General features: G+C 36.5%; 1 protein-coding gene across 4 annotated transcripts in view; it reads right to left on the bottom strand.

Annotated features, from left to right (window-relative positions):
* RGSL1 (regulator of G protein signaling like 1) overlaps positions 1-24,200 on the bottom strand; it is a 103,449-nt gene that overhangs the window by 13,677 nt on the left and 65,572 nt on the right. For all 4 annotated transcript variants that reach the window (XM_027610430.2, XM_027610429.2, XM_027610432.2 and 1 more), the window contains 4 exons: positions 15,884-15,989; positions 3,880-4,073; positions 2,461-2,578; positions 1,935-2,043 (listed from right to left, as the gene is read on the bottom strand). In XM_027610430.2, coding sequence (XP_027466231.1) covers positions 1,935-2,043; positions 2,461-2,578; positions 3,880-4,073; positions 15,884-15,989 — 527 coding nt within the window. The remainder of the gene's footprint in view (positions 1-1,934; positions 2,044-2,460; positions 2,579-3,879; positions 4,074-15,883; positions 15,990-24,200) is intronic.

The raw sequence follows: 24,200 nt of genomic DNA, 5'->3' as shown, positions 1-24,200 counted from the left end.
CTTGACATTCATTATATTTAATCCTCACAACACCTCCTTTATGAGGAATAATCTTTAGCTCCAATTTAAAGGTGAGGAAAAACAGAGAATTGCAAACCTTCTCCAAATTAAGTGCCTAGTGGGCAGAAGATTCTGGCTTTACCCAGGCACGGGGCCATTGGCAATGCTCCTTCGACTACAGTCTTTCAGCAGTAAGATTTGAGATGCCATGATTAGGAGAGAGAGGGTGAGTGCTAAAAATAGGAAGAAACAGGGGTCGGAGATAAGCATAACTCACAAGAAGGGAATAATGGCTCAGGCAAATTTGAAATGTTGAAGAAATAAGGAAATGAATAAAATCATTTCTAATCATTAAAAAGAGAAAGTATAATTACATGCACATACACACCACACACACACAAATGCATTTTATAAGTTCCTTGCCTGTTTCTTAATACCCAGTGACCATTCTGTAATTCATTTACCCCTTGACAAATTGATATTTGGAGTCAGAAAGAATCTTATTGATCAACTAGTTCAGTTGTTTCATTCTACAAAGAGGGATCTTCAGTGTAAGCATGGCTTTAGAGGGCCAGTACTGAAATACAAAAATCACTGGCTTTGGGATCAGAAACTTGGGAGTCTGGAGCTTAGCTTTTCTCTAATTGTGTAATTTGGGTCAATGTACTTAATCTGTGTCTCAGTGTTTCCATGTGTAAGAGAGAAACAATAGCCTTCAGGGTTGCGGTGAGGATTAGTGATTATATATGTAAACTCCAATGTAGTGCTTGGTACAAAGTAGGCACTAAATACGTGACAGTTTATTTTTATCTTTTCCTGTCTAAGAGCAACTGGAAGACTTGAAATTAAAACGAAGTCTGGTTCTGGGTGCAATATTCTTTTTAATGTCCTACATGAGCATTCATGGTACCCTGACACGGAGCTGACTCATGCATGGAGGGAAAAAAGAAGAGAAAGGAAGGAGTAGACATTTTCATATGGGCATAGTCCATTTTTATTTTCAGAAATATCTTAGCATGATTTTTGGAGTCAGAGCTGGGCTCAAATTTTTCTGATACTAACCAACTCTACAACACACTGGGCAAGTGATTATTTAAAAGGAACACGTATTTTTTTTCTCAAATCATATGAGGAGACTTTCCTGAGTAACATTCCTGTCTGGGGGGAGCATGTGTCTTACTGGACAGGCGTCTGAAGTGCACTGGAATTTACTGATGAAACTTCTTTGTAAAGACAATATTTAATTATTGCCATTTTCTTACAAAACTATATTTTGGAAAATTGTATACTGTCATTTAAAATGCTTTTGTGTAAACTGGAAAAAAATCCTGTCTCTTCCCCTGCCCTCCTTTTTTTTTTTTTTTTTTTACTGCTGTCATGGAGAAAGAATGAGCTAAATAACTGATGAGTTTGGAAGAAGAAAATGGGTATGTTCTGCTCCCAACCCTCTGCATTCTCTGTTTGCAGGATTCCTGTGTTTAGGCCTGCCCTTTGTCATTCAATAAGGGGTTCACCCAGGAGGCCTAAGTTGTTCCGTTATACCAGGGACTGCACATGTAACTAAGTTTAATTTGGCTGCAGAGAGGATTATTAAACCCATCTGGCTTTATGGCCAATCCATGTCCTTCAAACTAGTTTTTAGCAGTAAAAAAACCTGACATTTTGATCTCCATGTATCTGACCGCTGTGTCTATCACAAAATTGGTTCTAGTCACAGAGTGAAGGCAAGGATTTTTCCTTAAATTCCCACCGTAACAATTTCTCTGAGCCTCAGGGTCCTCCTTTGTAAAACACGGAATAAGAAACATAACCAAAGAGTAAGTTGTTTGGGTAAATAAATAAACTAACAGGGAAACTCTTTGCATGGTTGACAATGCCTAAGCAGTGCTTTCCTTGTAACCCAGTGTCTTGTCTTCACTGTCTTCCTCACTGACCTGGGATTCCTGTAGGTGAGCTGCGGTTTTTGAGGGCTTCTTAGCAGTTTGTACTTCAATATGCCCTTCCCGAGGATAAGGTGGGAACAGCTCTTGGTAATCTTTAAACCTGCCAGAAGGAGACCAAGAACATCAAGAAGGCAAACACCTGGTACATAAAAGGTAACAATCAAGGCAAAACTATCTCAGCTTTTGGAGGAAGGCAAAGTGGGAACTGGGGAATGGTAAGACACTCACAAATACTCTTCTTACCATTTCAATTCTTTGCTAATGTCAGCCTATCAATACCGTACTGTTCACTGTTCAGGTAAATGAACTGAAGTGTGTATGTGCACGCACACACACATGCATGCACACACGTGCACAGGTAGGTAGGTAGAGGATTCAAGATAAATTTGATTTTTCTCTTGTAGGGAAGCTCTGGAAGTGAACTGTAAGAATAAATTTGAGACTCCTTGAGTACTATGGCTTTCAGAAGCCAATGAGCAGCTCCAGAAAGAATTATTGCTTCACGAGCAATACTTACCACTTTTCTTCCAGAGATTTCATGACAAAGCCCTGTAGCGTTAACAGTGTGGTTGTGCTGACATGACGCATTTGAGAGATTTCTTTGATAATAGGGGCATCACACTGCAGTATTTCTTCTAAAAAATGCAAGAGAGAGAAAAAAGTCATCATCTCCTTGTCTACTTTTTCTGAGGTAGCTGGTGTGTTCTTTCATCTTGGAGACTCAGTCCCTTATCCTTACTCTGGTTAGACTCTGAGCTCTCCAAAATTTGTTTGAAAATCTCAAAAGCATAATTGTAGAGCAAATACAGTCCTGGTTTACTTCCATTCAAATTTGAAAAATGAGTGCTTAAGGGGAAGGAAATATTTAAAAGACTCATTTCTGCAGCTAGCTTAAAGTGTTTGGTTTAGGAAGAGAGCAGAAGAGTAAAGGATTAAAGTTAAATTGCTAGGGCAGATGGGGAGGGAATCCAAGATTACAAATAAGTATCTTGAGGGCAATATGATTCTCCAGGTGTTCAGAGACTATTGTGTTCATTAATAAGACTTGAAAACTTATCAAGGACAAGATCTGCAAACTCTTCTTTGTCTTATTCCTGAGAATCAACAAGTAAATATTTCTTACACATAAACATTTGCCAGTTTTACCTTTTTTTACTTTCATAAAATTTATAACCTTATCTTGGTTATCACAAACAAATACACACACACACACACCCATTTGTTCCAAATTAAATTTGTGCCAAAATAAAAGACTTTATCTTCATTGCTTTGCTATAGATTTGTTTACTTCGAGGATGGGATTATGCTCACCTCCCTTTTTTCCCTCTAGAATAAGAGGTCAACACTTCACTTGCAACTTCTGTTTCTGGCCAAGATGAATTTACGTGGGTCAGATTGCCCTCCCTCCACAGGCAAGTAAACAAAATTTATTAAACAAAGATTTTCAGGGAGACAGTTCTTCCCAGGACAACTCTCTCTATAACCCATAATAGGTGAATACTCCAATTTTATACACAGCTAACTCTTGCTTTTGTATCTAAATTACTATCCAGTTGATTTAAGGGTCAAATAACTTGAGTTTGAATTCAAGATTTCTGTGTTTCATCGTCCTCATTAGTAAAATGGAGATATTCATTCCTATCTTATGGAGATTAAATAAAATCCTATTTTCAGTGCTGAATAGAGTTAAATGAGAGGATCTATTTCACATTTAAGTACAAGTGTCTTGCGCTTGACTTCTCATAGTAGTATTTACTTTAGATTTATTATTGTTGCTCTCTCCTTTTATTGTCCCTCTTAATCTTTGTCTCAGTACTGCCCATGTGGCCACTGCTCTGTTCTGCTCTTTCAGGGGGCTCACATGAGACAGGTTCTCTGCCAAACTCTTCTCCTAAGATACTAAAGGGAGAAGGGAACGGGAGAAGAGGATGTATACCAGCTGAGGCTTTGCCATGGAAGAAAGTCTTGATTATATTTTCAAAGAGAGACTTGTACACTTTTTCATTTGTCTCAATACTGATCTTATGTATGGCTACCAGGAATTGCAAGGGGCTTTCAGCCTTCCGTTCTTTGAGGAACTCTCTGAAGAACTCCAAGTGGTGTGTATTTAGGAGGACTTCTGTTAAGTTTCTGGAAAACAAGAAAGCATCATTGGTGAAGAGAAAAGGATGGTGACCCCAGACTTTAGCCACGTGTGAAAAGTGGAGTGAATAAATTGGTTACTATGCCTATTTCCTTGGAGATAAATTTAAACTTTTATATAACTACCCTATAAACTTTTATATATCTATCACCTTTTAGTAATCTCTTCCTCTAAGCATGGTCCAATCATTTGACAACCCCAATAGAAGAGGAAGAGAGGTATTTTAAAGGAGATAATGTCTTTTTTTCCAAGGAAACCCTCTTTTTTCATTGTCCATTCAAAGCAACCTCTAACTGGCACTCATTTCAGTGAGGCAGAGCATTAGTGATCAGTTGTTATTGATCAATATTTCTAAATTTCTTTTACTGACTTATACTTTCACATTTTCTTAAATATAGGTGCTCCTAATGTTTTATCCTCAATCTTCTTTACTTTTGCTTTATGATTTTTTCCCCCTGCGTAATGTCTGCATCCTCTGGGGTTTCAGTTTTCATTGCTATGAGGAAATGGTTTCATTTTATTTTGACTTTCACTGATAGCCTATCTCTAGTTCTCATGACCTCCATTTCAAAATTTCAACTGTCCATTCAACTTCATCTTTGTCATAGTTATTATTTAAACCTCTATACACACATCCACATGTTGTCCAACTTATTCTTCCTCCTTTATATACCTATTTCATTAAGTATGATGTTAGCTGTAAGTTTTTTTAATAGATGACCTTTATTTGAATAAGATGGTATACTTCCATTTTAATTTTATTGAGAATTTTTATCATAAATGGGTGATGGATTTTGTAAAATGCTTTTCATTCACCAATTGGGATAATCATGTGGAGGTTTCCCCATTATTTTATTAATATGGCATATTGTATTAATTGACTTTTGGATGTTAGAGCAACTGTGCACTCCTGGGATAAATCCCATTTGGTTATGCTGTATAATATTTTTTATATCTTTCTGGATTTGGTTTGCTAATATTTTGTTGAGGATTTTTATATCTAGATTTGAGAGGGAAATTGGTCTGTAACTTTCATTTCTTATGACATCTTTGTTTGACTTTGGGATCAGGATAATACTTTTTTGACCTCATAGAATAATTTAGCAAGTGTTTCTTTTCCTCCATTTTCTCAAAGAGTTCATGGACTATTATTGGTATTATTTGTCCTTTAACTATTGCATAGATTTCTCCAATGAAGCCATCTGTATCTAGACTTTCTTCTGTGAGAATATTTTAAGTTACTAATTTAATTTCTTCTCTTGTTATAGATTTATTCACATTTTCTGCTTCTTGAGTCAGTTTAAGAAATTTGGTTATTTCTAGAAACTTATTAATTTCATCTAAGTTGTCTAATTTGTTCCTTGCATTTCTTCAAAAATCTAATTTCTGTAGAGTCAGTGATTATGTTCTCTTTCAGTTCAGATTTTGGTGATCTGTGTCATCTCATTTTCCCCCCTTGGCCAGTATAGCTATTGGTTCTTTTTTTTTTTTTTTTATCTTTACAAAAAACCTACTTGTGCCTTGATTTTTTCTATTTTTGTCTACATTTTGTTGACTTCCACTATATTTACTTCCTTCTACTTTCATTGAGTTTAGTTTGAATATATCATTCTAACTTTGGTCTCCATTGTTTCTGATGTGAAGTAAATAATCTTTTTGTAGTTCCCTTGAATATAAGTCATTTTTCTCTTGTAGCATTTAAGATTTTTCTCTTTGTCTTTCAACATTTTGACTATGATGTGTCTAGATGTGGATCCTTTGAGTTTTTCCTACTTGGGATTCATGAAGCTTTTTGTATGTTTTAATTAGGGCTTTAATAAAATTTGGAAAATATTCAACCTTTATATGTTCAAAAAATTTTCTGCCCCTCTCTTTCTGGGATTTCCATTATTTGCATGTTGGTGTGCTTACTGGAGTCTCTCAAGTCCCTGAGGTTCTGTTTCTGTTTCTGTTTCTGTTTCTTTATTCTTTTTTTCCTTTAGACTGGATAATGTCTATTGAGCTATTTTCAAGTTCACTGTTTCTTCTGCCAAATCTGCTGTTGATTCTCTCTAGTGAGTTTTTCATTTTAGTTATTGTACTTCTCAATTCCACATTTTTATTTGGTTCTATTTTACAATTTCTATCTTATTAATATTTTCTATTTGATGAGTCATTGTCCTAAGACTTTCCTTTAATTCTTTAAACATGGTTTCCTTTATTTCATGAAGCAATTTGCCTAGAAGACTTTGGTAAGCCCGATATCTAAATCACCTCAGAGACAGCTTCTATTGACTGCTTTTTTCCTTCTGTGTATGAACTATACTTTATGTTTTTTCTTGGGGGGTGGGGGGTATGTCTCATAATTTTTTGTTGCTGTTCTTTAAAACTGATGTTTTAGATAAAATAATTTACAGAGTTCTGAATTTTTTTGAGAAGTTTGTCCAGTTTTATTACTGCTTTAAAGGGGAGACAATTTGTGACGTTCTTACTCCACCATTCCAGAAGTCTGATTCTTCCTCTTCAGTCATTTTAAAAGCTGTATCTTCTCTTCCATTTCTACTCCCACTGTTTAATTAAGACTTTTAATATCACTTGTCTGAACAACTGCAGTGAACTTCTGACTATTATTTCTGTCTTCAGTCTCTGATTCTCAGACTCCTCATGTATCATTACTATTTCTGCCAGGGTAATGTTTTTTAAATCCATATAACAGTTATTTCTGGTACTCTTGTTCCAACAAATGCCAAGGAATTCTCATTTCCAGTTAAGCAATACAAATTCCTTAATTATTCATTTAAAACCTTCTTTCTATTATTTGGTCTCAATCTGACTTTCTAATCTTATGCTTTATGTCCCTTCACCTCATGCATTCTATGCTTTAACACCACTGGACATTTTAAAGTTTTTAAGTATTTTTATATTTGTGAGTTTATATGTTGGTGTCATTTCTTTAGCTTGGAAGGTTTAGCCCTACCCCCAAAATACTCTCATTTCTTTGCACATGCACATGAATTTGTACATGTAGTTTGGGGCCTCTTCTGACTCTAACTTTTCCTAGTCCTCACTCAGAATTTCCTTCTCTTTCCTATACTCTTATAGTAATTAGCCAATATTTTATTATAACATTATAAGGTCAGCCTTGTATTTTATTTAGTTCTGTGTTAGATTAAAGGCAAGGACTACATTTCATTTTTTGTAACATTAGTGTCTGGGACACAGTATATGATCAATGACTGTTTATTATATTGAATGAGGGCTAGGGACCAAGTTTAAGAGAATTGCAACTGTGATAGCCCTGGGCCATTCTCTTTTGGTCTTAACTGAAGATATGAAACTGGACTATATGACTTCTGTGATACTTATACTCAACTAAATTGGAAAATAAGTATTTCTGTAGACATAATGGAGAGTGGTGAGTGGTACAAATTGGAACAGCAAAAGGAATAAATGATTGATGCTCAGAGAATAATTTCAGTTCCTTGAAGAGAAGGGAGGTCTATCTAGTGTATTTAGAAGAGACAGAGGACTTACCACTCTCAATGAATGTTATCAGTAACTGAAAGCATACTTCAGAAAGCTTTCTCTGTGCAAAATATTCTCCCAGTAACTTTGACTACCAAATTTGTGTGTGTTACTACATCTTTATCTTCTTTAAGGACTTTTCATATACCTAGTAATTAATAGGTAATTACTGAATAAAAAAATGAATTATTGAATGGATGACATGGCCTACAAGAAAATCACAGTCAAGTTGAGAAGATGCAAAACATACTTAAAAAACAAAGAGCAGTAAAAAGTAGTACATGGTGTTTGTGTCATATTTCAGAAATTTAGTATTCAGAGAAGAGGAAATCATAGCATACATATAATTGAAAAACTTTGAATGTAGAGGTGGCACTTATGCTAAGGTAAAGTAGAAAGAAAGGTGAGTGGACACCTCTGAAAGAAAGGGCCACAGAGTTTTTTCCTAGCAGTGAAACCTTAATGAGATTGACTCTAGGACTGATTATAAGGGGGAGAGACATGAAGTAAGGAACCATTTAGGAGGCTTCTACAGTAGTACACAATCCAGAAAAACAAATAGCAAGGAAATATGTATAAAGATATTTATTGTGGTACTGTTTATGGCCGTGAAAAATTAAAAATAATGTAATGTCCATTAAAAAGTCCATAAAAGGGCACCTGGGTGAGTCAGTTAAGTGTCTGACTCTTGATTTCAGCTCAAATCATGATCTCAGGGTCATGGGATCCACCCCTGTGTCAGGCTTCTTGCTCAGTGGGGAGTCTGCTGGAGAGTCTCTCTCTTCCTCTCCCTCTGCCCCTCCCCCCACTCCGTGCTCACCTTTTCTCTCTCTTAAATAAATAAATAAATCTTTTTTGTTAAAGTCCATAAAAATGTCCATAAAAAAACTTGCTGGGGACGCCTGGGTGGCTCAGTCGGTTAAGCATTTGCTTTTCGCTCAGGTCATGATCCCAGGGTCCTAGGATTGAGTCCCACATCAGGCTTCTTGCTCAGCAGGGAGCCTGCTTCTCCCTCTGCCTGCCACTCCCTCTGCTTGTGCGCTCTCTCTTTCTCTGACAAATAAATAAATAAAATCTTAAAAAAAAAAAACCCACAAACATGCTATATCTATACCATGAAAGGAGGTAGAACTCTACATACTGATATGAAATGATGTCCATGATAGTTTTTTAGGTTAAAAAATGTTATTGTATAATATATATTGCATGGTGTCAATTTTAGAAACAAATAATGGGTTTAAAATACAAAGTGTGTGTGGGGAGGAGTTAAGATGGCAGAGTAGTAGGGAGACCCTAAGCTTTTCTTGTCCCTTGAACACAACTAGATAGTTATCAAATCATTGTGAACACCCAAGAAATCAATTGGAGGTCTGAGAGAACAAAAAAATGCAAGTCTACAAGTAGAAAAGCAGCCTTATTTGGAAGATAGGAGGTGAAGAGAGTTGACTTGTGGGAGATATAGCTGTGGATACAACGGCAGGGAGGGAGCCTACTTATGGAGTCTACCACAAAGTGTTATAAGGAGCAGAGTGCAAAATCTGAACTTTTAGAAGTCTGCTACTATGAGGGATGTACCTGGCTTAAAGGTGCTCAGGTGGCAAAGTGGGGCAGAATCTGAGCAGTCACAGCATGGTCTCAGGATCCCCTGGGTTGCAAGAAGAATGGGTGGCACTAACCTGCTGACTGTTCCCAGTCATAGTAGGGGGTAAAGCCCACTGAGAGCAGTGGGTCTTGGTGCTGGCTTTTGCTCTGTTTTGCCATTAACTTCAAACCACTACAGTCCTGCTATGCACGGTCATGTTACTGCTTTCCTGGGACTCCCTGGCAAAGGGCAAAAGTGCAGCGAGACCCTCCCCTGGAGGAGCAGCATGGGTCTGTGCTGCAGGAGTCCCTAAAATTTGGAGTTTTGAAACTCAGCCATGTGCCTGAGATAAAAAGCTTGGACACAGACAGGGTGAACTCAGGGTTCAGATGGAAACTGGGGATACAAGTGAGGTGACTGATTGCTCTTCTGTAAGGGCTCACTGAAGAGTGGGGGGCATGAACTTTCAACTCCAGGGCTAGAGAGCGGGGTGCTGCCATATTCATCCCACCCATCAGTGCTGAAAAGCTTTCAGGGAGCAAAACAGCACCATCTAGTGGAGGCTGGAGCTGCTTACAGCAAACCCCGCCCCCTGTGCCCTGGAGGTGCATTTCCACTGAAACAAGTCAGCCCGAGAATCAGGGCAGCAGGCCCTTTACCAGAAGACCAGCACAAACAACTGGCTTACACCAAGTCTACTGATCATAGAGTGCTTTTTCTTTATTTTCTTATTTTTTTTCAATTCCTCTTGTTAATTTATTATTATTATTTTTAAAATTCTATTTATATATATTACATATATATATTTTTGGTTTACTTTCAGGGTTTTTTCCCTTGTTTTTTCTTAATTTTTTTTTTTTAAATTTTGGGATCTACATTCTTTTAACAGGCTGACCAAAACACACCAAGGATCTAGGGGTTTTGTTTGTTTGTTTGGGGTCTTTTTTTTCATTGTTTTTTTGTTTGTTTGTTTTTCTTTTTTCTTTCTTCTTTTATTTCCTGAACAAAATGACAAGATGGAGAAATTCACCCCAAAAGAAAGGTCAGGAAGTAGAACTCACAGCCAGGGATTTAATCAATACACATATAAGTAAGATATCTGAACTAGAATTTAAAACAACAATTACAAGGATACTAGCTGGACTTGAAAAAAGCATAGAAGACACTAGAGAATCTCAGAGATAAAAGAACTAAAATCTAGTCAGGCTGAAATTAAAAACGCTATAACCAAGATGTAATCCCAAATGGAGGCCATAAAAATGAGGATGGATGAAGCAGAGAAGCAATTCAGTGATACAGAAGATAAAATTATGGAAAATAATGAAGCTGAAAAGAAGAGGGAAAGCAAGGTAATGGACCAACGAAGGTAGACTTAGGGAATTCAGCAACTTGTTAAAACATAATAATATTCATATCATAGGAGTCCCAGAAGATGAAGAGAGAGAAAAGGGGGCAGAAGGTTTATTCAAACAAATTATAGCTGAAAACTTCCCTAATCTGGGGAAGGACACAGACACCAAAATGCCCATTAAATTCAACAAAAGCCGACCATTGCCAAGGCATATCATAGTCAAATTCACAAAATACACAGACAAGGAAAGAATCCTGAAAGCAGGACGGGGGGGGAAAAAGTCCTAAACCTGTAAGGGAGACAGATCAGATTTGCAGATATCTGTCCACAGGAACGTAGCAGGCCAGAAGAGAGTGGCAGGAAATATTTAACTTGCTGAATGGGAAAAATATGCAGCCAAGAATTTTTATCCAGAAAGGCTGTCATTCAGAATAGAAGGAGAGATAAAGAGTTTCCCAAACAAAAACTAAAGGAGTTTGTGACCACTAAACCAGCCCTGCAAGGAATTTTAAGGGGGACTCTTTAGGGAAGAAAAAAAGACCAAAAGCAATAAAGACTAGTAAGGACCAGAGAATATCACTAGAAACACCAAATCTACAGGTAACACAATGGCAATAAAGTCATATCTCTCAATAATCACTCTGAATGTAAATGTACTAATTGCACCAATAAAAAGACATAGGATGTCAGAATGGATAAAAAACCAAGATCCCTCTATATGATGCCTACAAGAGACTAATTTTAGACCTAAAAACACTTGCAGATTGAAAGTGAGGGGATAGAGGGCACCTGGGTGGCTCAGTTGGTTAAGCGACTGCCTTTGGCTCACGTCATGATCCTGGAGTCCCAGGATCAAGTCCTGCATCGGGCTCCCTGCTCAGCAGGGAGTCTGTTTCTCCCTCTGACCCTCCCCCCCTCTCATGTGCTCTCTCTCTCTCTCTCATTCTCTCTCTCAAATAAATAAATAAAATCTTAAAAAAAAAAAAGAAAGTGAGGGGATAGAGAGCCAACTATGATGCTAATGGATGTCAAAAGAAAGCCAGAGTAGCCATACTTAGACAAACTAGATTTTAAAACAAAGACTGTAACAAGAGATGAAGAAGGGCATTATATCATAATTAAGGGATCTATCCATCAAGAAGATCCATCAAGAAGATCCCAAACTGGGAGCACACAAATATATAAATCAGTTAATAATAAACATAAAGAAACCCATTGATAATAATACAAAAATAGTAGGGGACTTTAACACCCCACTTACAGCAATAGGTCATCTCTGCAGAAAATCAACAAGGAAACAGTGGCTTTGAATGACACACTGGATCAGATGGACTTAACAAATATATTCAGAACATTTCATCCTAAAGCAGCAGGATACACATTCTTTTTGAGTGCACACAGAACACTCTCCAGAATAGATCACATACTGGGTCACAAATCAACCCTCAACAAGAACAAAAAGACTGAGATCATACCATGCATATTTTCAGACCACAATGCTGTGAAACTTGAAGTCAACCACAAGAAAAAATTTGGAAAGACCTCAAATACATGGAGGTTAAAGAACATCCTACTAAAGAATGAATGGGTTAACCAGGACATTAAAGAAATAAAAAAAAAAAAATACATGGAAGCAAATGAAAATGAAAACACAACAGTCCAAAACCTTTGGGATGCAGCAAAGGCAGTCCTAAGAGGGAAGTATATTGCAATACGGGCCTATGTCAAGAAGGAAGAAAAGTCTCAAATGCACATCCTAACCTTAAACCTAAAAGAGTTAGAAAAGGAACAGCAAATAAAGCCTAAAACCCAGAACAAGGGAAATAATGATTAGAACAGAAATAAACAATATAGAAACAAACAAACAAAAACCCAGTAGAATGAATTAACAAAACTAAGACCTGGCTCTTCAAAAGAATTAGTAAAATTAAAAAAAAAAAGAATTAGTAAAATTGATAAACTTCTAGCCAGACCTGTCAAAAAAAAAAAAAAAAAGAGAGAGAGAGAGAGAGAGAGAGAAAGAGAGAAAGGACCCAAATAGAGATCACAACCAACACCACAGAAATATAAAAAATTATAAGAGAATACTATGAAAAATTATATGCCAACAAACTGGGCAACTTGGAGGAAATGGACAAATTCCTAGAAATCTACAAACTACCAAAACTGAAACAGGAAGAAATAGAAAATTTGAACAGACCTATAACCAGCAAAGAAATTGAACCAGTAATCAAAAATCTCCCAATAAACAAAAGTCCTGGGACAGATGGATTCCCAGGGGAATTTATTTGTTTGTTTGTTTGTTTTGGGGAATTAATTTAAAGAAGAGTTAATACCTATTCTTCTCAAACTGTTCCAAAAAAATAAAAATGTAAGAAAAACTTCCAAACTCATTCTATGAAGCCAGCATGACCTTGATTCCAGAACCAGACAAGGACCCCACTAAAAAGGAGAATTACAGGCCAATATCCCTGATGAACGTGGATGTAAAAATACTCACTAAAAATAGCAGCGAATCTAACTCAACAGTATGTTAAAATAATTATTCACATTGATCAAATGGGATTTATTCCTGGGCTGCAGGGGTGGTTCAATATTCACAAATCAATGAATGTGATACACCACACTAATAAAAGAAAGGATAAGAACCATATGATACTGTCAATAGATTCAGAAAAAGCATTTGACAAAATACAGCATCCATTTAAAACCCTCAAGAAAGTAGGGATAGGGGGAACATACTGCAACATCATAAGGCCATATGCGAAAGAACCATAGCTCATATAATTCTCTATGGGGAAAAAACTGAGAGACCTTTCCCCTATGGTCAGGAACAAGACAAGGATATCCACTCTCACCATTACTATTTAACATAGTACTGGAAATCTTAGTCTCAGCAATCGGACAAGAAGAAATAAAAGGCATCCAAATTGGTAAGGAAAAATGTAAAACTGTCACTATTTATAGACGACATCATACGCTATGTAGAAAATCCAAAAGGCCCCACCAAAAAAATTCCTAGAACTAATACATGAATTCAGCAAAGTTGCAGGATATAAAATCAATGTGCAGAAATCTGTTGCATTTCTATGCATCAGTAATGAAGCAGCAGAAAAAGAAATCAAGGAATCGATACCGTTTGCAATTGCACCCAGAACAATAAGATACCTAGGAATAAACCTAACTAAGAGGTAAAAGGTCTATACTCTGAAAACTATAGATCGCTTATGAAAGAAATTGAAGAGGACACAAAGAAATGGAAAAGCATTCCGTGCTCATGGATTAGAACAAACATCGTTTAAAATGTCTTTACTACCCAAAGCAATCTATACATTTAATGCAATCCTTATCAAAATACCACCAACATTTTTCACAGAGTTAAAACAAGCAATCCTAAAATTTGTATGGAACCACAAAAGACCCCAAATAGCAAAAGCAATTTCTGAAAAAGAAAAACAAAACTAGAGGCATCATGATTCCAGATTTCAAGCTATATCATAAAAACTGTGGTCATCAAGACAGGATGGTACTGGCACAAAAACAGACACATAGATCAATGGAACAGAATAGAGAACCCAGAAATGGACCCTCAACTCTATGTTTAGCTAATATTCAACAAAGCAGGAAAGAATATCCAATGGAAAAAAGACAGTCTCTTCAACAAATGGTGTTGGGAAAACTGGACAGCAACATGCAGAAGAATGAAACTGGACCACTTTCTTATACCATACACAAAGATAAATTCAAAATGGATGAAAGATCTAAATGTGAAACAGGAATCCATCAAAATCCTAGAGAACACAGGCAGTAATCTTTTTGATCTCAGCCATAGCAAATTCTTAGTAGACATGTTGCCAGAAGCAAGGGAAACAAAAACAAAAAAGAACTATTGGGACTTTGTCAATATAAAAAACTGCACAGCAAAGGAAACAATCAACAAAACTAAAAGTCAGGCCTATGGAATGGAAGATATTTGCAAATGTCATACCTGATAAGGGTTAGTATCCAAAATCTATAAAGAAACTTACCAAATTCACCCCCCCCCAAAATAATCTAGTTAAGAGATGGGCAGAAGACATGAATAGACACTTTTCCAAAGAAGGCATCCAATGGCTAACAGACAAATGAAAAGATGCTCAACATCACTCATCATCAGGGAAATACAAATCCAAACCATGATGAGATACCACCTCAACACCTGTCAGAATGGCTAAAAATAACAACACAAGAAACAACAGGTGTTGGTGAGGATGCAGAGAAAGGGGAACCCTCTTGCGCTGTTGGTGGGAATGCAAACTGGTGCAGCCACTCTGGAGAACAGTATGGAGGTTCCTCAAAAACTTAAAAATAGAACTACCTTATGATCAGCAATTGTAGTACTAGGTATTTACATAAAGGATACAAAAATACAGATTCAGGGCGCCTGGGTGGCTCAGTTGGTTTGAACGACTGCCTTGGCTCAGGTCATGATCCTGGAGTCCCGGGGATCGGGTCCCACGTCGGGCTCCCAGCTCAGCGGGAGTCTGCTTCTCCCTCTGACCCTCTTCCCCCTCGTGCTCTCTATCTCTCATTCTCTCTCTCTCAAATAAATAAATAAAATCTTAAAAAAATGCAGATTCAAACCGGTACATGCACCCCGATATTTATAGCAGCATTATCAGCAATAGCCAAACTATGGAGAGAGCCCAAATGTCCATCAGCTGATGAATGGATAAAGATGTGGTATATATATATACATATATACATATTATATTATATATACACACACACAGTGGATTATTACTCAGCCATCAAAAAAAAAAAGAAAGAAATCTTGCCATTTGCAATGACATGGATGGAGCTAGAATGTATTATGCTAAGTGAAATAAGTCAGTCAGAGAAAGTCAAATACCATATGATCTCACTCATATATGGAAATTAAAAAGAAATCATGAACATAGGGGAAGGCAGAAAAGAAAAAAGGAGAGAAGGAAACAAACCATCAGAGACACTTAATGATAGAGAACAAACTGAGGGTTGATGGAGGGATGGGTGGGGGATGGGCTAGACGGATGATGGGTATTAAAGAGGGCACTTATGATGAGCACTGGTGTTGTATGTAAGTGATGAATCACTGAATTCTACTCCAGAAAACCAATATTGCTCTGTATGTTCACTAACTAAAATTAAAAATTTTTTAAAATAAATAAATAATAAATAAATAAATAATAAATTACAAAGTGTATCTTGCATATGTGTATGATATATGGAAAGAAGTAAAAAAATCCATATACAGGAAGATAAATTCAGCATTAAACATATTGAGATTAAAGAGAGCTTGTGTCTGAAGAATATTGCTTTAACTAGATCCTATGTCTTACCTGGGTCTTAATGAGGGCTTCCTTGCACCAGTCTTTCTTAGGAAGGACATTTTCCTATGTGAGGGTGAAAACACCTTTGGTTCTCTGACAATTTCCACTGCAAAATCTAATGAAAAATCACAAATTTAGGTAACACCATATTATAAAGAACATTTTAGAGAACAAGAAGGGACAAATTATAAAAAGGATATTTATCAGACATTGAGTGCATGTGGAAAAACCACAGTCCCCACAACTGCCAGCATCTCAGGACATTACTGCTGAAAAGAGACTTGGGGATGATCTTTACCCTTGACTTCAGTCCAGATTGTTTTCTAAGTCTGTTGGCCATTAGGCCAAGAACCCACCTTCCTCAGAAGACTCCTAAGACCAAGTCCATTGTATTTCTTTTCATTTTAACACCAAATGTTATCTATCCTTCCCCTAATCGGCCATTTTGACTAGACCATACTCCACAAGACATTCAGTCGGCCTTGACACTTCTGTTATCCCATCCTATGCCCTTTCACTTGCTTTCTGGAACTGCTGCTCTGTAATCAGCAAACTCTCACAGAATCTTGAGCTCTTTAAGTGTTCCCTGTATCTTCTTGCTTTAACTGAAATCATTTTCTTTCCTGAGGACACTGTTTCCACTGCAAGCTTCTTAAAAGGTATTCTATCACGCCATACACAATTTAGAATGGGTGTCTGGTTCCCTATATAAAAACCATTATTTCAAAAAGTATATTAAAACATTACTACTGAAGAATAATAGATTCCAAGGATCTCAGTATCTTAGGAAAGCCCTTTGAGGCGAGTATTGTAGAAGAAAATATAGACTATCAACTCATTAAGGGCAAGGATGATATATTACTTATCTCACCCCCAGAAATTAGAACATGTCCTAGTTATGTAGTTAATGCTTTAAAATGTTTATTAAATAGACTATACTCCCACAGAAAATTTTTGTATGGTTTGGTAATACTAGCAGTGATAGCATAGAAAAAAGATTTGAAAGCAATAGAAGTATATACTGGTTCTAAATAAATGCAATTGAATAGGTGAAAAAAAAATCCAGACTATGGAAGACTAGATATAAAAAAAATCCACACAAAAGAAACCTGAAAACCTCCCGATACAAATACTTATAAATGCTGATAAAAAAATAACACATTTTTGAACTCATAAATAAGCTTGTAGAAAATTACAACAAAACAAAATAAAAACAGAAATTAGAAACAAAGAGGATGTTAGAAACCAGAAAGTTAAGCTGATACCCTAGAGGTATTTGCAGTGTTAAAATCACAACAGGTCAGAAGACAAAACCATTGGCCTTTAGAAAATGAACCAAAAACACCCCTGGAACTGCTTTTATTCTCAAGACACTTATCAATTATGACAGGTGCTACTGAAAAATTTAACAGGCTTCTGGTAGAGTCTCAGCAGAAGAAGGCAAAATTGCAAACCAGCAAAGGAAAAGGGGCTCTGATAAGTATCCCAGTCTTTCAGTTGTGATCCCAAGAAGTAAGGGAAATCAGAAATAGCTCATCCATCAAAAGGAATAAAAGCCAGCTTTGAACCAACTCAGTCCCTAGATGGATTAAGGTTATTTGGATGCTACTAGTTTAGTGTATGTCAGATGTTAGATAAAATCCTCTCTAGAGGAAAATAACATTACCCAGAGACTCAAGTTATCTCTACAAAAATTTTTTTAACCAAATATGTTCACAAATAAAGCAGAAATAACAAGGTATTTAAAAAGACCTGACCAAAAACCAAGGGGAAAAAAATCGATAGTTGAAATCAATACAAAAAATCCAAATATGGACTTTAAAATTACTATTATTAATATAGTTCAAGGAATTAAAAGGAGTAAAATATCAACATAGACTAAGTATCATACAAAGAAAAAATTCTGAAAATAAAATTTTAATGACTGAAATTAAGAAAATTAATAATTAGTAAATTGGTTTAGTGACAAATATACACAACAAAGTGAGAATTACTGAACTAGGAGTTAGATCAAAAGAAAATATGCAGATTGAGACATATGGAGAAATATACGGAAAATAAAGAAAAAATCATATAAGACATAAGCAGTATTTTGTCAAAAATACGTGTAGTAAGATTATCAGAAAGAGGGAAGAAATAAAATGGAGCAGGACAAATATTTGAAGAGATAATAACTGAAAATTTTCTAAAACTGACAAATGACATCAAATCAGAAATGCAAGAAGTCCTGAAACCACAAGTAGTATAAATACTTAGATATATCTTAGTACAATTGCATGAAAGTAAAAACAAAGAGAAAATGGGTGGGGGGTGGACAGTGAATAAAATAAATATTTCCTTCTACTAAACAATGCCAGTGAAGACTTCAGGCTGACTTCTCAAAATGAACTAAGGAAGCCAAGAGATAGTAAAATGATATCTTCAAAGTGCTAAAAGAAAATAATTCCAACAAGAATTCTACAGCCAAAGACTGTATTCTTAGCAAATAAAACCAAAATAAAGATAATTTTAAAAGTCACACTAAAGGAAATGCCAAAAGGTGTTCTTAGAGGCAACTTAGAGGAGTAGGAAATGATGAAAAAGAAAGAAAAAGTGAAAATGTGAGTAAGCCTAACTGAATATTGATTTATAAAACAGTAATATATATGCAATAAAAGTAGTAACTTACATTAAACTTTAATATGTCAAGGATGCATTTTGAAATCTATATGGTAACCAGTAAGAGAAGAAAACATGTAAAAACAACACATTAACAGAAAGAGTATATAGAATTATTAACAAAAAAAAAATTTGTAATCTTAAAGAAAGCCAAAAGGAGAGAAAAGAGAACATAGAACAGAAGGGACAAATAGAAAACAGTAAGGTAACATTTAAAGCCTAATACATGAGAAGTTACAGTGAATCTGATCAGACTAAATAATTAGAAGGCAATTCTCAAATTGGATTTAACAAAAATGCAAATACCAAAAAAAAAAAAAGAGAGATTCTGCTTAGAAGAGGTTCACCTTAGATATAAAGGAAAGAGATATTAAAAAATAAAAGTATGGAAAAGGATATAACAGGCAAACACTACCCAGAAAGAAAGGTGATGAGTATTAGATATAATCAGATATCTAATTAGATTAGATAATACTAGACAAAGTAAACAATAAAGTAAGAAGCATTAATAGAAATAATGAATTGCTCTACCAGAAAGCTATAATGATTCCAACTTTGCTTGTATCTAGAGGTGTAGCCTCAAATAATATAAAGGAAAAACTGCAAGTTGTTTTTTTAAAAAGAATTATTTATTTATTTTAGGGAGAGAGAAAGAGAGAGTGAGTGTGGGGAGGGGCAGAGGGAAAGAGAATCCCAAGCAGACTCCCCGCTGAACGTGGAGCCCAGTGGGGTTCAATCTCATGACCTTGAGATCATGACATGAGCCAAAATGAAGAGTTGGATGCTTAACTGACTGGGCTACCCAGGGGCCCCCAAAACTGTAAGTCTTAAAAAAAGATGGAAAAATCCAGAGTGGAGATTTAAAAATTTCTCTTTCAATAATGGATACAAATGTAAACTAAAACTAGCATCAGAAATATAGAAAATCTGGGGCCTGGGTGGCTCAGTTTGTTAAGTGTCTGCCTTTGGCTCAGGTCATGATCCCAGGGTCCTGAGATTGAGCCCCGCATTGGGCTCCCTGCTCAGCAGGGAGCCTGCTTCTCCCTCTCCTTCTGCCCCTCGCCTCCACTCATGCTCTCTCTCTCTCTCAAATAAATAAATAAATAAATAAAATCTTTAAAAAAGATATAGAAAATCTGAACATACTTAGTCAAATACATCTACTTGCATATACAGAATACTATCCAACATTATATGCCTTACAGATAATTAATTGTAATAAGAGGGTATCATAAACAACAAAATATTTGAAATTTCAAATGAAATCAACAAATTTGTAGAAAATACAAAATATTAAAATGACACAAGAAGAAATAGAAAGTCTGAAAAGTCCCATATATTTTAAAGAAATTAAGTTTGTAATTAAACCTCTCCCTGAGATTGAGACAAGTGTGCTTGCCAACACCATTTCTATCTAAAAGGGTAATGGAGGACCTAGTAAGACCAATGAGGTAATGAAAAGAAATCAAAGGTACAAATATTTTAGCACAGTAAATACAACTCTTTATTGGCAGATGGCACAATTGTGTGTATAAAAATCAAACAAATTTTTAGAATTTATAATTTAATAAAGCAGTAGAACACAAGACCAATATGTAAAAATCAACATATTTCTACATGCCGGACACAATTTAAAAAAAGAAACTTTAAAAATTATACCATTTACAAGTGTATCAGAAAACATCAAAGACCTAAAAACAAATGTAATGGAAGCTATAAAATATTACATGGAAAAACATAAAATATTATTTTTTTAATTTTACATATTTTATTTATTTATTTGTCAGAGAGAGAGCACAAGCAGGGAGAGCAGCAGGCAGAGCAGGCAGAGGGAGAAACAGGCTCCCTGCAAGAAGCCTGATGTGGAACTCGATCCCAGGACCCTGGGATCATGACCTGAGCTGAAGGCAGATGCTTAACCCACTGAGCCACCCAGGTGTCCCCATAAAACATTATTGAAAGAAATTAAGGAAAACTTAAATAAGTAGAGAAATACACTAAATTCGTGGATTAAAAAGTACAATAGGGAATGACATCACAGAAAATGATAAGTAGGGAGCTCCAGGGATCCATCTTCCATAAAAGCAACTAAAAATGTGGCAAAATGGTCATAATCAGGGTTTTACAGAACTCTGGACCTGGTCAAGAACTTATAATAACAGGGGAAGGCTTAGTGAAGAAAGAAGAGGCTGAAGTCTGCTAAGAAAGTGTTGTGGCATTTTAAGCTGTCCACCTACCATTCCCCCATCCCACATCAGTGGTGGCCATATGACAGCAGCCTACATTCTCAATGCAGGTTGCTATTGCCAGAGATAGCAATATGGATCTAATTTTCAAATAATGTGTTTGTCTTTTTTGAAATGAAGTTGTCTTTTGGCTCCCTGAAGGACTAGCATAAGGATTAGCCTTTGTTTTTCCCGATTTAGAGTATTTTCAGGGCTGAGAGGCATCTCATGTGACTTTTGTTGAAAGCATTTATAGGCACAAGTACTGGCTACAGTAGTCTGGGCCTACAGTTGGGACATCAGACAACATAAAGTTGGGGAAAGGTGAGGTTGTAAAAGTAGATACATGGAAGCTCCCCCATATAGTGGGGAATCAAGAAAGGTATTCACATGCCCAAAACTGGATGTGTGCTCAGAAAAGTCATGAGAAGATCCAAAACTTTCACCTCTGGCTGAACTTCAGTGTCCAGGCAAATGGAAAATGAAGGCTAAGGCAGAGTTGTAAATAGCTTGGTTGAGCATTGAAAGAGTATTCCAACACATAGCTAATCTGCAAAGACCAGTAGAGTAATTTTTCCTTTTGTTTTATTTGTTTCCTTTTCTTTTTTCTTTCTTTCTCACAGTTAAGGAAACTCTCAAAACACTGGTTGGCCACAAGCTAGCAGAACATGAACTTCAGTGGTCACACATAACAAAGAATACAGACTTTACAAAAATAGTTGAGAAATTTCACCAAAGAAAAAAACAACACCCACAAAAGCAGCCGTAGCAAACTTGAAGGAGAGGGGACAATCTGATTTTCATAGTTGCCACATGATAATGTCCAAAATGTCCAGTCTTCAACGGAAAAACTATAAGGCATATAAAAAAAACCATGTATGGCCCATTCACAGAAAAAAAGATATCAATAGAAAGTGTCCATGAGAAGTCCAGTCATTGTACTTACTAGACAAAAACTTTATTTTATTTATTTATTTATTTTTTAAATTTTATTATGTTATGTTAGTCACCATACAATACATCATTCGTTTTTGATGTGGTGATCCATGATCCATTGTTTTCGTATAACACCCGGTGCTCCATGCAGTACGTGCCCTCCTTAATACCCATCACCAGGCTAACAAATCTCCCCTCCACCCTCCTCTCTAAAACCCTGTTTGTTTCTCAGAGTCCACAGTCTCTCATGGTTCGTCTCCCCCTCCGATCTCACCCCCTTCATTTTTCCCTCCTTCTCCTAATGTCCTCCCTGCTATTCCTTATGGTCCACAAATAAGTGAAACCATATGAGAATTGACTTTCTCTGCTTGACTTATTTCACTTAGCATAATCTCCTCCAGTCCCATCCATGTTGGTGTAGAAGTTGGGTATTCATTCATCCTTTCTGATGGCTGAGTAATGTTCCATTGTATATCTGGACCACATCTTCTTTATCCATTCATCTGTTGAAGGGCATCTCGGCTCTTTCCACAGTTTGGCTATTGCGGACATTGCTGCTATGAACGTTGGGGTGCATATGGCCCTTCTTTTCACTACATCTGTGTCTTTGGGGTAAATACCCAGTAGTGCAATTTCTGGGTCATAGGGTAGCTCTATTTTTAAATTTTTGAGGCACCTCCACACTGTTTTCCAAAGTGGCTGTACCAACTTGCATTCCCACCAACTGTGTAAGAGGGTTCCCCTTTCTCCACAACCTCTCCAACATTTGTTGTTTCTTTCCCTGTCCATTTTCGCCATTCTAACTGGCGTAAGGTGGTATCTCAGTGTGGTTTTGATTTGAATTTCCCTGATGGCTAATGATGATGAACATTTTTTCATGTGTCTGTTAGCCATTTGTATGTCTTCTTCAGAGAAGTGTCTTTTCATATCTTCTCCCCACTTTTTGACTTGATTATTTGTTTTTTGGGTGTTGAGTTTGAGAAGTTCTTTATAGATCTTGGATACCAGCCCTTTATCTGTAGTGTCATTTACAAATATCTTCTCCCATTCTGTGGGTTGCCTCTTTGTTTTGTTGACTGTTTCCTTTGCTGTGCAGAAGCTTTTTATCTTGATGAAGTCCCAAAAGTTCATTTTCGCTTTTGTTTCACTAGCTTTTGGAGATGTATCTTGAAAGAAGTTGCTGTGGGTGATGTCAAAGAGGTTACTGCCTATGTTCTCCTCTAGGATTTTGATGGATTCCTGTCTCACACTGAGGTCTTTCATCCACTTTGAGTTTATCTTTGTGTATGGTGTTAGAGAATGGTCGAGTTTCATTCTTCTGCATGTGGCTGTCCAATTTTCTCAGCACCATTTATTGAAGAGACTGTCTTTTCTCCATTGCATGTTTTTTCCTGCTTTGTCAAAGATTATTTGACCATAGAGTTGAGGGTCCATATCTGGGTTCTCTATTCTGTTCCATTGGTCTATATGTCTGTTTTTGTGCCAGTACTATGCTGTCTTGGTGATCACAGCTTTGTAATATAACTTGAAATCGGGCAACATGATGCCCCCAGCTTTGTTTTTCTTTTTCAACATTTCCTTGGCGATTCGGGGTCTTTTCTGATTCCATACAAATTTTAGGATTGTTTGTTCCAGCACTTTGAAAAATGTCATTGGAATTTTGATCGGGATGGCACTGAAGGTATAGATCGCTCTGGGTAGCACAGACATTTTAACAATGTTTATTCTTCCAATCCATGAGCATGGAAGTGTTGTTGTTAGTGTATAAGAAAGCAACTGATTTCTGTGCATTGATTTTGTATTCTGCCACATTACTGAATTGCTGTATGAGTTCTAGTAATTTGGGGGTGGAGTCTTTTGGGTTTTCCACATAAAGTATCATGTCGTCTGCGAAAAGAGAGAGTTTGACTTCTTCTTTGCCAATCTGAATAGATTTTATTTCTTTTTGTTGTCTGATTGCTGTTGCTAGGACTTCTAGTACTATGTTGAACAATAGTGGCGAGAGTGGGCATCCTTAATGTGTTCCTGATCTTAAGGGAAAGGCTCTCAGCTTTTCCCCATTGAGGATGATATTCGCTGTGGGTTTTTCATAGATGGATTTTATGAACGTGAGGAATGTTCCCTCTATCCCTATACTCTGAAGAGTTTTAATCAGGAAAGGATGTTGTATTTTGTCAAATGCTTTTTCTGTATCAATTGAGAGGACCATATGGTTCTTCTCCCTCCTCTTATTACTGTGTTCTATCACATTGATTGATTTGCGAGTGTTGAACCACCCTTGCATCCCGGGGATAAATCCCACTTGGTCGTGGTGGATGATCCTTTTAATGTATTTTTGGATCCTATTAGCTAGGATTTTGTTGAGGATTTGGGAATCCATATTCATCAGGGATATCGGTCTGAAATTCTCCTTTTTGATGGGGTCTTTGCCTGGTTTGGGATAAAGGTAATGCTGACCTCATAGAATGAGTTTGGAAGTTTTCCTTCTGTTTCTATTTTTTGAAACA

This window comes from Zalophus californianus, chromosome 10 (genome assembly GCF_009762305.2).
Source record: "Zalophus californianus isolate mZalCal1 chromosome 10, mZalCal1.pri.v2, whole genome shotgun sequence".
NCBI classification, from domain to species: Eukaryota; Metazoa; Chordata; class Mammalia; order Carnivora; family Otariidae; genus Zalophus; species Zalophus californianus.
This window is presented reverse-complemented; position numbering and strand designations above follow the sequence as displayed.